The sequence below is a fragment of the Microcaecilia unicolor genome, chromosome 2 (genome assembly GCF_901765095.1).
Source record: "Microcaecilia unicolor chromosome 2, aMicUni1.1, whole genome shotgun sequence".
NCBI classification, from domain to species: Eukaryota; Metazoa; Chordata; class Amphibia; order Gymnophiona; family Siphonopidae; genus Microcaecilia; species Microcaecilia unicolor.
Window position 1 is genome coordinate 331,613,246 of NC_044032.1, and position 14,655 is coordinate 331,627,900.

Consider the following 14,655-nt stretch of genomic DNA (forward strand, 5'->3'; position numbering starts at 1 on the left):
ATCATTGAAATACTGAAGTGCTGCCTGCAGACATTCTTCTGTAATCACCCTGTCAGCATCATCGTCAACACTGTAGCTGTCTTCAAACTGCTATTGACCCGATATTTCAGCTCTTTTAAATCCATTTTGAATTGTTTTGGTCTTCATTTTTTTGCATACTGTGACCACCCATTCGCATACTTTGGTGTATATGGTTTGTCTCATGTGCCCAGCTGAAGTTAAATTATGTGTTCCCCTCTGCATCCATTCTTCCCATTCAGACCATAGAAACATCTTAAATGGGTGATTCATGACTATATCCAAGGGCTGCAATTCGCAAGTGATGCCTCCTGGATTAACAACAATGTGCGTCCCAGCAGAATTGATCACCTTCTGAACACTTTTTTTCCTTGAGCTGCCATAGCATTGAGTGCTAGTAAGGATTTCTTTGAAAAGGAACCACCTGTTAGAAATATGCAATCTGTCCCTAAAATCGAGTGTAATACCGGAAGACTGGAGGGTAGCCAATGTTACTCCGATTTTTAAGAAAGGTTCCAGAGGAGATCCGGGAAATTATAGACCGGTGAGTCTGACGTCGGTGCCGGGCAAGATGGTGGAGGCTATTATTAAGAATAAAATTGCAGAGCATATACAAAAACATGGACTGATGAGACAAAGTCAGCACGGATTTAGTGAAGGGAAGTCTTGCCTCACCAATCTAATGCATTTTTTTGAGGGGGTAAGCAAACATGTGGACAATGGGGAGCCGGTTGATATTGTATATCTGGATTTTCAGAAGGCGTTTGACAAAGTGCCGCACGAAAGACTCCTGAAGAAATTGCAGAGTCATGGAATCGGAGGTAGGGTATTATTATGGATTAAGAACTGGTTGAAAGATAGGAAGCAGAGAGTAGGATTGCGTGGCCAGTATTCTCAGTGGAGGAGGGTAGTTAGTGGGGTCCCGCAGGGGTCTGTGCTGGGTCCGTTGCTTTTTAATGTATTTATAAATGACCTAGAGATGGGAATAACTAGTGAGGTAATTAAATTCGCCGATGACACAAAATTATTCAGGGTCGTCAAGTCGCAGGAGGAATGTGAACGATTACAGGAGGACCTTGCGAGACTGGGAGAATGGGCGTGCAAGTGGCAGATGAAGTTCAATGTTGACAAGTGCAAAGTGATGCATGTGGGTAAGAGGAACCCGAATTATAGCTACGTCTTGCAAGGTTCCGCGTTAGGAGTTACGGATCAAGAAAGGGATCTGGGTGTCGTCGTCGATGATACGCTGAAACCTTCTGCTCAGTGTGCTGCTGCGGCTAGGAAAGCGAATAGAATGTTGGGTGTTATTAAGAAGGGTATGGAGTCCAGGTGTGCGGATGTTATAATGCCGTTGTATCGCTCCATGGTGCGACCGCACCTGGAGTATTGTGTTCAGTACTGGTCTCCGTATCTCAAAAAAGATATAGTAGAATTGGAAAAGGTACAGCGAAGGGCGACGAAAATGATAGTGGGGATGGGACGACTTTCCTATGAAGAGAGGCTGAGAAGGCTAGGGCTTTTCAGCTTGGAGAAGAGACGGCTGAGGGGAGATATGATAGAAGTGTATAAAATAATGAGTGGAATGGATCGGGTGGATGTGAAGCGACTGTTCACGCTATCCAAAAATACTAGGACTAGAGGGCATGAGTTGAAGCTACAGTGTGGTAAATTTAAAACGAATCGGAGAAAATTTTTCTTCACCCAACGTGTAATTAGACTCTGGAATTCATTGCCGGAGAACGTGGTACGGGCGGTTAGCTTGACGGAGTTTAAAAAGGGGTTAGATAGATTCCTAAAGGACAAGTCCATAGACCGCTATTAAATGGACTGGAAAAATTCCTCATTTTTAGGTATAACTTGTCTGGAATGTTTTTACGTTTGGGGAGCGTGCCAGGTGCCCTTGACCTGGATTGGCCACTGTCGGTGACAGGATGCTGGGCTAGATGGACCTTTGGTCTTTCCCAGTATGGCACTACTTATGTACTTATGTACTGGTTTTGCCCTAATGCCTTTTTGTTCCCGCAGTTTAATCACATCATTATCCATGCATCCTTTTGTATTGCTTTGGACCACCACACCACTAGGTAATCATTCTAACGGCATAGTTACTCTTTTAAAAATTATGAGCGGCTTCAGTTTATTGCCATTTGCAGCTCAAGTGAGGACAACTGTAAAGCATGCTCTCTCTTGCCTTGTGGTAACAATGGCAACAGTTTTACTGCCTGCTGCTGCTACTGTTCTTGTAGCTGGTATGTCAGATGCCATAGGTACCTCATCCATATCACAGGACCCCAGTGTCACGCACATGGAAAAATCAACATTCAGCATACAGGAGTTCTGCACATGCTCATCTTAAATGTAGTCTATATTATTCAATGTAAAAAAACGTGAAGAAGGATGCTGTGTTTAGGCCAAATACTGAAGACTAGTCTCAATTTACATTGGCACCAAGTTAAACACTACAGTGCTAACCAGGGTGACAGCTCTGTAGGACAGCATTTTGTCAGACCAGAGCATTGCATGAATGACTTTATGATGATAATACTAAAAGAAAATTTCAAAACCATTCAGGATTGTAAAACCTTTTCTCCGGTGACAAGCAGGCTGCTTGTTCTCACTGATGGGTGACGTCCACGGCAGCCCCTCCAATCGGAATCTTCACTAGCAAAGTCCTTTGCTAGCCCTCGCACGCACCGCACATGCGCGGCCGTCTTCCCGCCCGAAACCGGCTCGAGCCGGCCAGTCTTCTTTTGTCCGCACTCGGTACGGTCGTGTTTTCGCCGTGTTGAGCCCCGGAAAGTCGACCTCGCGCGTCCTTTGTCTTCGACGTGTTGTTTTTTCTTCGGAAAGTCTTTAAAAATTGTTGGGAAGTGCTCCGGAAGCCCCCTCGGGGTTTCGTTTTGCCCCTTCCCGTATTTTCAGACTTTGCCCCGGTAAGTTTTCTTTCGTCGTCGGGGTAGGCCTCTTTTCGGCCTCGGTCGAGATTTTTCTCCCTCAAAGTTTTGGTGCTCATTTCGTCATTTCGGATTTTGATTTCGCCGGCGTGACTTTTCCGCCCATGACATCGAAGCCTTCCAGCGGCTTCAAGAAGTGCACCCAGTGCGCCCGGGTTATCTCGCTCACTGACAGGCACGCGTCGTGTCTTCAGTGTCTGGGGGCCGAGCACCGCCCTCAGGCCTGTAGTCTGTGTTCCCTTTTGCAAAGGCGGACTCAGGTAGCGAGATTGGCCCAGTGGAACGTTTTGTTCTCGGGCTCTTCGTCGGCATCGGCACCGGGGGTATCGAGTGCATCGACGTCTTCAGCGTCCAGAGCTTCATCCTCGGCCGCCAGTGCATCGAGGCATCGGCCCTCTGCATCGGCGCCGAGACATCGGATAGCTGCATCGACGTCGGTGGTACCGGGACCTCGTCTGCTGATGTCGTCGGACGGTGGTGCATCGTCAGGAGTGCAGGTGAGGGCTGTCCATTCCCCTGCTGGTGGCGGTGAGCCTTCGGGTGGGTCTCCCCCTACCCTGAGGGCTCCTGCAGTACAGCCCCCCCGAGACCGACCTCCTTCGGCCTCGGCCCCAAGGAAGCGACGGCTGGATTCTACGTCCTCCTCGTCGGTACCGGGAAGCTCCGGTGACATGCTTCGTTCCAAGAAATCGAAGAAGCATCGTCACCGGTCCCCTTCCCATGTCGGTACCGAGAGCTCTGGGTCGCCGAGGGAGTCGGCACCCAGTAGGCATCGGCACCGAGAGGACCGCTCACCCTCTGTTCAGGAGGTGTCGATGCGCTCCACTCTGGACAGCCCGGAACAGCGTCCACGCCCGGAACAGGTTCTGACGTCGACGCCTGCATCGACTTCCATGCCTTTCTCCGCAGCCGCTCTGAACGAGAGCCTCCGGGCCGTTCTCCCAGAGATCCTGGGAGAGCTGTTGCGCCCTACCCCTCCGGTACCGGGGGTGCTTGCGCCACCGGTACCATCGAGCGTGGCGCCGGCTGGCCCATTGCCCAAGGTGAGGTCTCCGGCGTCGGTGCCGGCTGCCGTCGCCTCCCAGGAAGGCTCCCCGACTACGTCGGCGGAGGGAGCTTCGCCGATGCGGGCGAGGGAGTCTACCTCTCGACGCCCCCATCGTGGACGTGGCTCCACGGAGTCGAGTCGGGCACGGTTGCAGACACAGGTCCGGGAACTTGTGTCTGACACCGAGGGTGAGGCCTCGTGGGAAGACGAAGAAGACCCCAGATATTTCTCTGACGAGGAGTCTGAGGGTCTTCCTTCCGATCCCACTCCCTCTCCTAAAAGACAGCTTTCTCCTCCTGAGAGTCTGTCTTTCGCTTCCTTTGTCCGGGAGATGTCTACGGCCATCCCCTTCCCGGTGGTTGTGGAGGACGAGCCCAGGGCTGAAATGTTTGAGCTCCTGGACTATCCTTCTCCACCTAAGGAAGAGTCCACTGTTCCCTTGCACCATGTCCTAAAAAAGACATTGCTTGCGAACTGGACAAAACCCTTAACTAATCCCCACATCCCCAAGAAGATCGAGTCCCAGTACCGGATCCATGGGGACCCAGATCTGATGCGCACTCAGTTGCCTCATGATTCTGGAGTTGTGGATCTGGCCCTAAAGAAGGCTAAGAGTTCTAGGGAGCATGCTTCGGCGCCCCCGGGCAAGGACTCTAGAACCTTAGACTCCTTTGGGAGGAAGGCCTACCATTCTTCTATGCTCGTGGCCAAAATTCAGTCTTACCAGCTCTACACGAGCATACACATGCGGAACAATGTGCGGCAGTTGGCGGGCTTGGTTGATGCTCTCCCCCCTGAGCAAGCCAAGCCTTTTCAGGAGGTGGTCAGGCAGCTGAAGGCGTGCAGAAAATTCCTGGCCAGAGGGGTGTATGACACCTTTGATGTTGCGTCCAGGGCCGCTGCTCAAGGTGTGGTGATGCGCAGGCTCTCATGGCTGCGTGCCTCCGACCTGGAGAATAGACTCCAGCAGCGGATTGCGGACTCGCCTTGCCGTGCGGATAACATTTTTGGAGAGAAAGTCGAGCAGGTGGTAGAGCAGCTCCACCAGCGGGACACCGCATTCGACAAGTTCTCCCGCCGGCAGCCTTCAGCCTCTACCTCTACAGGTAGAAGATTTTTTGGGGGAAGGAAGACTGTTTCCTACTCTTCTGGCAAGCGTAGGTACAATCCTCCTTCTCGACAGCCTGCGGCCCAGGCTAAGCCCCAGCGCGCTCGCTCTCGTCAGCAGCGTGCGACTCAGCAAGGCCCCTCGGCTCCCCAGCAAAAGCAAGGAGTGAGCTTTTGACTGGCTCCAGCAGAGCATAGCCGACATCCAAGTGTCCGTGCCGGGCGACCTGCCAGTCGGAGGGAGGTTGAAAGCTTTTCACCAAAGGTGGCCTCTCATAACCTCCGATCAGTGGGTTCTCCAAATAGTCCGGCAAGGATACACCCTCAATTTGGCCTCAAAACCTCCAAATTGCCCACCGGGAGCTCAGTCTTACAGCTTCCAGCACAAGCAGGTACTTGCAGAGGAACTCTCCGCCCTTCTCAGCGCCAATGCGGTCGAGCCCGTGCCATCCGGGCAAGAAGGGCTGGGATTCTATTCCAGGTACTTCCTTGTGGAAAAGAAAACAGGGGGGATGCGTCCCATCCTAGACCTAAGGGCCCTGAACAAATATCTGGTCAAAGAAAAGTTCAGGATGCTTTCCCTGGGCACCCTACTTCCCATGATTCAGGAAAACGATTGGCTATGCTCTCTGGACTTGAAGGATGCCTACACACACATCCCGATACTGCCAGCTCACAGACAGTATCTGCGATTTCAGCTGGGCACACGTCACTTCCAGTACTGTGTGCTACCCTTTGGGCTCGCCTCTGCGCCAAGGGTGTTCACAAAGTGCTTGGCTGTAGTAGCAGCAGCACTTCGCAGGCTGGGGGTGCACGTGTTCCCATATCTCGACGATTGGCTGGTGAAGAACACGTCCGAGGCAGGAGCCCTGCAGTCCATGCAGATGACTATTCGCTTCCTGGAGCTACTGGGGTTTGTGATAAATTACCCAAAGTCCCATCTTCTCCCGGCACAGAGACTCGAATTCATAGGAGCTCTGCTGGATTCTCGGACGGCTCGCGCCTATCTCCCAGAGGCGAGAGCCAACAACTTGTTGTCCCTCGTCTCGCGGGTGCGAGCGTCCCAGCAGATCACAGCTCGGCAGATGTTGAGATTGCTGGGCCACATGGCCTCCACAGTTCATGTGACTCCCATGGCCCGCCTTCACATGAGATCTGCCCAATGGACCCTAGCTTCCCAGTGGTTTCAGGCTGCTGGGGATCTAGAAGACATGATCCACCTGTCCACGAGTTTTCTCAAATCCCTGTATTGGTGGACGATTTGGTCCAATTTGACTCTGGGACGCCCTTTCCAAATTCCTCAGCCACAAAAAGTGCTGACCACGGATGCGTCTCTCCTGGGATGGGGAGCTCATGTCGATGGGCTTCACACCCAAGGAAGCTGGTCCCTCCAGGAACGCGATCTACAGATCAATCTTCTGGAGTTGCGAGCGATCTGGAACGCTCTGAAGGCTTTCAGAGATCGGCTGTCCCACCAAATTATCCAAATTCAGACAGACAACCAGGTTGCCATGTACTACGTCAACAAGCAGGGGGGCACCGGATCTCGCCCCCTGTGTCAGGAAGCCGTCAGCATGTGGCTCTGGGCTCGCCGTCACGGCATGGTGCTCCAAGCCACATATCTGGCAGGCGTAAACAACAGTCTGGCCGACAGACTGAGCAGGATTATGCAACCTCACGAGTGGTCGCTCAACTCCCGAGTGGTGCGCCAGATCTTCCAAGCGTGGGGCACCCCCTTGGTGGATCTCTTCGCATCTCGAGCAAACCACAAAGTCCCTCAGTTCTGTTCCAGGCTTCAGGCCCACGGCAGACTGGCATCGGATGCCTTCCTCCTGGATTGGGGGGAGGGCCTGCTGTATGCTTATCCTCCCATTCCTCTGGTGGGGAAGACTTTGTTGAAACTCAAGCAAGACCGAGGCACCATGATTCTGATTGCTCCTTTTTGGCCGCGTCAGATCTGGTTCCCTCTTCTTCTGGAGTTATTCTCCGAAGAACCGTGGAGATTGGAGTGTTTTCCGACCCTCATCACGCAGGACAAAGGGGCGCTTCTGCATCCCAGCCTCCGGTCCCTGGCTCTCACGGCCTGGATGTTGAGAGCGTAGACTTTGCCTCTTTGGGTCTGTCCGAGGGTGTCTCCCGCATCTTGCTTGCTTCCAGGAAAGATTCCACTAAGAGGAGTTACTTCTTTCTATGGAGGAGGTTTGCCGTCTGGTGTGACAGCAAGGCCCTAGATCCTCGCTCTTGTCCTACACAGACCCTGCTTGAATACCTTCTGCACTTGTCTGAGTCTGGTCTCAAGACCAACTCTGTAAGGGTTCACCTTAGTGCAATCAGTGCATACCATTACCGTGTGGAAGGTAAGCCGATCTCAGGACAGCCTTTAGTTGTTCGCTTCATGAGAGGTTTGCTTTTGTCAAAGCCCCCTGTCAAACCTCCTACAGTGTCATGGGATCTCAATGTCGTTCTCACCCAGCTGATGAAACCTCCCTTTGAGCCACTGAATTCCTGCCATCTGAAGTACTTGACCTGGAAGGTCATTTTCTTGGTGGCAGTTACTTCAGCTCGTAGAGTCAGTGAGCTTCAGGCCCTGGTAGCCCAGGCCCCTTACACCAAATTTCATCATAACAGAGTAGTCCTCCGCACTCACCCTAAGTTCTTGCCAAAGGTCGTGTCGGAGTTCCATCTGAACCAGTCAATTGTCTTGCCAACATTCTTTCCCCGTCCTCATTCCTGCCCTGCTGAACGTCAGCTGCACACATTGGACTGCAAGAGAGCATTGGCCTTCTATCTGGAGCGGACACAGCCCAACAGACAGTCCGCCCAATTGTTTGTTTCTTTTGATCCCAATAGGAGGGGAGTGGCTGTGGGGAAACGCACCATATCCAATTGGCTAGCAGATTGCATTTCCTTCACTTACGCCCAGGCGGGGCTGGCTCTTGAGGGTCATGTCACGGCTCATAATGTTAGAGCCATGGCTGCGTCGGTAGCCCACTTGAAGTCAGCCTCCATTGAAGAAATTTGCAAAGCTGCGACGTGGTCATCTGTCCACACATTCACATCTCATTACTGCCTGCAGCAGGATACCCGACACGACAGTCGGTTCGGGCAGTCAGTTCTTCAGAACCTGTTTGGGCTTTAGGATCCAACTCCACCCCCCGAGGGCCCTGTTTGTTCTGTTCCAGGCTGCACTCTCAGTTAGTTGGTAAATTTTTTAGGTCAATCTCAGTTATGTCCTCGCCGTTGCGAGGCCCAATTGACCCTGGTTGTTGTTTTGAGTGAGCCTGGGGGCTAGGGATACCCCATCAGTGAGAACAAGCAGCCTGCTTGTCCTCGGAGAAAGCGAATGCTACATACCTGTAGAAGGTATTCTCCGAGGACAGCAGGCTGATTGTTCTCACAAACCCGCCCGCCTCCCCTTTGGAGTTGTGTCTTCCCTTGTATCTCTTTTGCTACATACGAGACTGGCCGGCTCGAGCCGGTTTCGGGCGGGAAGACGGCCGCGCATGCGCGGTGCGCGCGGGCGCGCGGGGGCTAGCAAAGGACTTTGCTAGTGAAGATTCCGATTGGAGGGGCTGCCGTGGACGTCACCCATCAGTGAGAACAATCAGCCTGCTGTCCTCGGAGAATACCTTCTACAGGTATGTAGCATTCGCTTTGAAGTTAAAATGATAAAATATTTTGACACAACCAGCAGACAGGATTTAGCAAAGATCTGGGTTTCCTATCAAATTATAAGCAATAAAATTATACAGCTTTGCCACCCTCTCCATCTCTCCCCAGTTCTCTACTCATATCCACTCCTACCTTTCCCGATGAGCCTGTCATTGGAATGTTTTTATTATTTATTTATTATAAAATTTATATTCCGTATTATCCCATCGTTCTAAGCGGATTACAATAAGAACATTCATAGTAAAACAGAATTCATGGCATAGTATACATAATTCAGTAGATGAACATTGAAGGAAAATTAGGAATGTGTTGAAATAATGGTATTATAAGGGCCCATCTTAATTTTTCTGCCTGGGGCCCATTCAGTTTTAGTTAGCCACTGTTCTGAACAGATGCATAATATTTATAAATGTAATATATATTTTCTTGAATGCATAGATAGTAATTGCTGTTTTTGATTCCTATTTTTATTTTAGGAGATATATTTTCAGAATCTTTCAAAAAGAAGAGAAACGATGGAGAAGAAGGTGAACCAGAGAAAGCTTAGAGTTTGTGTTGCCACTTGCAACAGAGCGGACTATTCCAAACTTGCCCCGATTATGTCTGGTATCAAAGCAGAGCCAGAGTCGTTTGAACTTGATGTGGTGGTTCTGGGCTCTCATCTGATTGATGATTATGGGTAAGGTGGGAACTTACGTTCCTAATTTTCCTTCTGTAGAATCTCAGTGATAAACCAGCTTCAGAATTGTTGGTTCGAGTTTTGCATTTCTTTCTTCATTAGCTCAGTCATCTTTGGCTGAACATGCAGTGAAGTGATTTTTTAAAAACTTTTTTATTAAATTTCTGGTAAACACATAATCTCTTATAGCTTGACAGTGTCTGTTAACATTAACATGATTGCACTTAACATTTAAGTAGCACTTTTGTAAGTGACTTGAATGTATAGAACAGAATTTATGCAATTAGGCATTTTAAAAGTTCCCAAGGTTATACAATGGTCAGGAAACATAGTTCTTCCTTTTATGTAATATAAGTGTAGATGTTCCCAGGGCAGAGATGTGTGAAATAAGGAAGATTAGTATTTTATAGGGCTGCACTTTTATTGCAGTTAACTCTGCGATTAATGCATTAAATCAGCTGTCGCGATTAAAAAAAAAAGTCGCATTACTGTGTTTCCTGTTTCCTACAAGCATCTCTTTGCTCTCTTCTACTCCCAACCTCTGTCTTCGGTGGAGTCCAGCATCTCCCCCTTCCCTATCTGTGATTCAAAATCACCCATCCCCCCTGTGCCAGTGTACCTTAAAGTTGGTCTTCTGTTGATCCTCGCCAGTTGTGCCCGCAGAAAAAAAGGAAGAAGGTGAGGACCACCGGGGGGGTGCAGGAGAAAGAGGAAGCAGAGAAAGATGCAGGGGGAGGGGTGTTGTTAGAGAGACAAATGCTGGAAATAGGGGATGGAAGGATCAAAGAACAGAGATGAGAGGGGCAGAAAGAGAGCAGGGAAACAATGGTGATCATGGATGGAGGGATGGGAGGAGGTGCCCATGGAGGGGAGTGGAAGGGAATGGAGATGGGAGGAGATGGTAGGCATTTGGATCATACGATTAATCACGTGCTAAAATGTTTGATCGTGATCATGTGATTAAACCTTTTAATCGATATACAGCCCTACATTGATGCTGCTAGTAGAAGAGGGAAGAGTATATCAGAATAAGAGCTATCCCTATTATGAGCAGATTTGTGATGTTTTGCTAGCACTGTTTGGCCACGGACTTGGAAAAGGGTCAGACAAGTTTACTTGTGAACCGATTGTTTATCTTGTGCACCACTATTCCTTTGGATTGATATTTGCTGAGAAGCAGTACATTAAGGGGAAACTGTTTGTGTGGCTGGGATTATACACTAAATCCATGCAGAGAAGTGACTTAAAATAGATTGCTCTTAAAAAGATAATTGAAAGTAATTGTAGGGGACTCAGCCCCATTTCAGGTGGCCATTGAGAAGGACATACTAATAGTTTCAGTGGCTCCAGACAGAACTCTATTTGAAACTAAATCTCATTTGCATATGAACCCTGATTACTCGAAGCTTGCTTAGTTTGGTGGCTAAATATTGGGAAAAGTTATGCAGGACTTTGTATTTCTAAAACTGTGCATATTTGACAGTATACCTTTTTGTGATTTTTATATTTTGCTGCTTGAATTTTAACTCATTTCACCCTGAGTAACCAGGAGACATGAAATAAATATTTATTTAATTGCATTTGTATCCCACATTTTTCCACCTATTTGCGGGCTCAGTGTGGCTTACAATACACTGTAAATGATGGAAGTACAATTTGTTACATTACGATTATGGTTTACATTATGAATAGTTAAGGAAGACAGAGTCAGATCAATCACCTTTGGGGCGTAGAAGCTTAAGGATATGACGTTGGGGAATTACTACGCTGATCGAGTAATAGCAAGAGGGCGATGGGGTAGACATTTTTTATCTGTGGGTAGATTGTTGAATGGGGGGAGAGTACGGGGAAGTGGAGTACATGGGATAATATCTTGAGGCTTTGTTATGGTGCATATGGGATTTATGTGTTTTGATCCTTGCGGTATGTTTTGTCAAAGAGATAGGTCTTCAATCGTTTGCGGAAGTCTGTCAGCTCATAGACCGCTCTCAGGCCGCGTGGCAGTGCGTTCCAGAGTTGCGTGCTCTTGTATGAGAAGGTTGGTGCATGTAGTACTTTATACTTTATGCCTTTGCACTTAGGGAAGTGGAGGTTGAGGAAAGTTCTGGATGATTTTTTGGCGTTTCTGGGTGGCAGGTCTACCAAGTCAGACATGTATGCAGGGGCTTTACCGTGAATGATTTTGTGCACTAACGTGCATATTTTAAAGGTGATACGTTCCCTGAGTGGGAGCCAGTGTAGTTTCTCGCGCAATGGTGCTGCGCTTTCGTATTTTGGTTTTCCGAAAATGAGTCTGGCTGCTGTATTTTGGGCTGTCTGAAGTTTTCTCATTATTTGTTCTTTGCAGCCTGCGTATAATGAGTTGCAGTAATCTAGATGGCTTAATACGAGTGATTGTACCAGGTTGTGGAAGACAGATCTTGGAAAGAATGGTTTTATTCTTTTCAGCTTCCACATGGAGAAGAACATCTTTTTTGTTGTGTTGTTCACGTGGGTCTCTAGTGTAAGGTAGCGGTCGATTGTTACTCCAAGGATTTTTAAATTTTCTGAAATTGGCAAGTTTAGTTTAGGTGTGTTGATAGCAGTAAATTTTGTTGTGTTGTATTGGGAGGTTAATATGAGGCATTGAGTTTTTTCTGCGTTCAATTTCAGTCGGAATGCGTCTGCCCAGGTGTTCATGATGTGTAGACTTTGGTTGATTTCGTTGATGTTTTGTTTAAAAGGAATATATATCGTTATATCATCGGCATATATATAAGGGTTGAGGTTATGGTTTGATAGGTCATCAGTAGGTTGAAGATTGTTGGTGAGAGGGGAGATCCCTGCGCTACTCCGCACTCAGGTGTCCATGCAGCAGATGTGGTTGAATTTGATGTGACTTGGTATGAGCGTGAGGTTAAGAACCCCTTGAACCAATTTAGGACATTGCCTCCGATGCCGAAATATTCAAGAATGTGTAATAGGATTCCGTGGTCAACCATGTCAAATGCACTTGACATGTCAAATTGTAGGAGGAGTATATTGGAACCTGTTGCGATCCGTTGCTTAAATTTGGTCAGTAGGGTAGTTAGTACTGTCTCTGTGCTGTGATTCGAACGGAATCCTGATTGGGCGTCATGCAGTATTGAGAACTTGTCGAGATAACTTGTGAGTTGTTTAGTTACTATTCCTTCTGTTATTTTGGTTATTAGTGGTATGGATGCAACTGGTCTGTAGTTAGTTATTTCACTAGCGTTTTTCTTTGTGTCTTTGGGTATTGGGGTGAGTAGGATTTTTCCTTTTTCCTTTGGGAAAAGTCCATTTTGTAGCATGAAATTCAGGTGGTTCGTTAAGTCTACTATGAATTGGTGAGGGGCTGATTTCATGAGGTTGCTTGGGCAGATGTCTAGTTTTCATTGGGATTTGGCGAATCTTTCAAGCGTTTTAAGGATAAGATCTTCTGACAGTACTTCGAATTCGGTCCAGATCCTGTCTGCTGGGTGTATTCCGTCTTCTGGGTCTAGACAGTTCAGGAATGTGGTGTATTCGGTAGGGCTGGTAGGTATTCTAAGTCGTAGTTGTGTGATTTTCTCCTTGAAGTAGTTTGCGAGGTCGTCGACCCCCGGTATTTCTTTGTTATTGTTTGTAACAGGTGTAGCAGCTTATTTACAAGGTGGAAGAGTTTGTGCGTGTCTTTGTAGTTTGGTCCAATCATAGTTTTATAGTGTATTCTTTTAGTCTGTTTTATGGTGTATTTGTATTTCCTCCGAAGTGATTTCCATGCATTCAGTGTGTGTTCATCTTTCTTTTTGGTCCATGCGCGTTCTAGTTTTCTGATTTGCGTTTTGAGTTCTTTCAGCTCTTCGGTGAACCATGGATTAGATTTTTTCCTGTGCGATGTTCTAGTTTGGAATGGGGCAATTGTGTCTAATGTTGTTTTACATATGTTATCCCATTCTAGGAGGAATTGTACGGTGTTAGTGTTTACTGGCCATTCGTTTTGGTAGACCTGTTGCCAGAATAATGTAGGGTTTATTTTTCCTCTCGTAGTGTATGTTGTTCGTTCGTTTTTGTTGACTGCGTTTCTGTGTGTTTTTCGCCAGAGGAGGGAGACATGTGCTTTATAGTGGTCTGTCCATGGTGTGGGTATCCATCTTGTGTCTGTGAGTAGGATAGTTGAGTCTTGGTCGAATCTGTGTGTGATGTCTAGTGTGTGTCCTTTTTCGTGTGTTGGTTGGGTGTTTGGAGCCTGTAAGTCCCATAATTTTAGGAATTCTTTACATTCTAGTGTGTTTTTAGAAGTGTCGTCTTCAAGATGTAGGTTGATGTCTCCTATAACGAAGATATTGGAGGCCGAGACACATGTGTTCGAGATGAAGTCCATGAGTTGCGTTTGGGAGTCTTTCCATTTTCCTGGTGGTCTGTAGAATAAAATTGTGTTGAGGTGTCCTTGTAGGTTCGGATGATTGATTCTTGTCGAGGCGATTTCGAGTTGTGGTGAAGTGGATTCACCAGTAGTTGTGATGGTGAACTCGGATTTGTAAATTATGGCTATTCCGCCACCTCGTTTTCCATTTCTTGTCCAGTGGGTGATTTTGTAGTCTGGTGGGCATGTGTTTTTGATGGTGGGGTCTGTGGGGCCGTGAAACCATGTTTCCGTGATGAATAGAAGGTCTAGTTTCTCTGTGGTAGTCCAGTCTAGTATGTCTATGGAATTGCTTACCGCTGATCTTGCGTTGATGTATCCTATTCGGATTGAGCGGTATGGTTCTGTGGGGAGGTTAGATGTGTTTATTTTTATTAATTGTCTGTTTCCTCGGTAGTTGGATTTGTTGTTGTTTCAGAGTGGAAAGGCAGCAGTATGGATTCCTCTCCTAGGTTCTTTGGGGGAGGGAGTCTTTTTCCAAACCTCCAGAGGCTTCAGGAGGAGGTCTTCACCACGCTTTGTAAACATTGTTTGTTTTTTCTTTCATGAACTTTCTCTTTGAAAAAATGTTCTCTTTGTTTGAATTCAGCTGTATGTTCATGGTGTCTATGAAACAAGGCAAATGGCCTCAAGTAATGCCCAAGATGCAAGTGTTGAGAGTACTTGTATGAAGCCCATACAATACAATAAAATGCAGTACATTTTTTATAATCTGCAATTATCAGATGCCTGGTTCATTGTGGATTACAAAAAAAAGAGACCAGCCAATCAC

At 47.6% G+C, this 14,655-nt stretch overlaps 1 protein-coding gene across 3 annotated transcripts in view; it reads left to right on the plus strand.

The window, feature by feature from the left end:
• GNE (glucosamine (UDP-N-acetyl)-2-epimerase/N-acetylmannosamine kinase) overlaps positions 1-14,655 on the plus strand; it is a 497,606-nt gene that overhangs the window by 89,694 nt on the left and 393,257 nt on the right. For all 3 annotated transcript variants that reach the window (XM_030194355.1, XM_030194356.1, XM_030194357.1), the window contains exon 2: positions 9,276-9,478. In XM_030194355.1, coding sequence (XP_030050215.1) covers positions 9,276-9,478 — 203 coding nt within the window. The remainder of the gene's footprint in view (positions 1-9,275; positions 9,479-14,655) is intronic.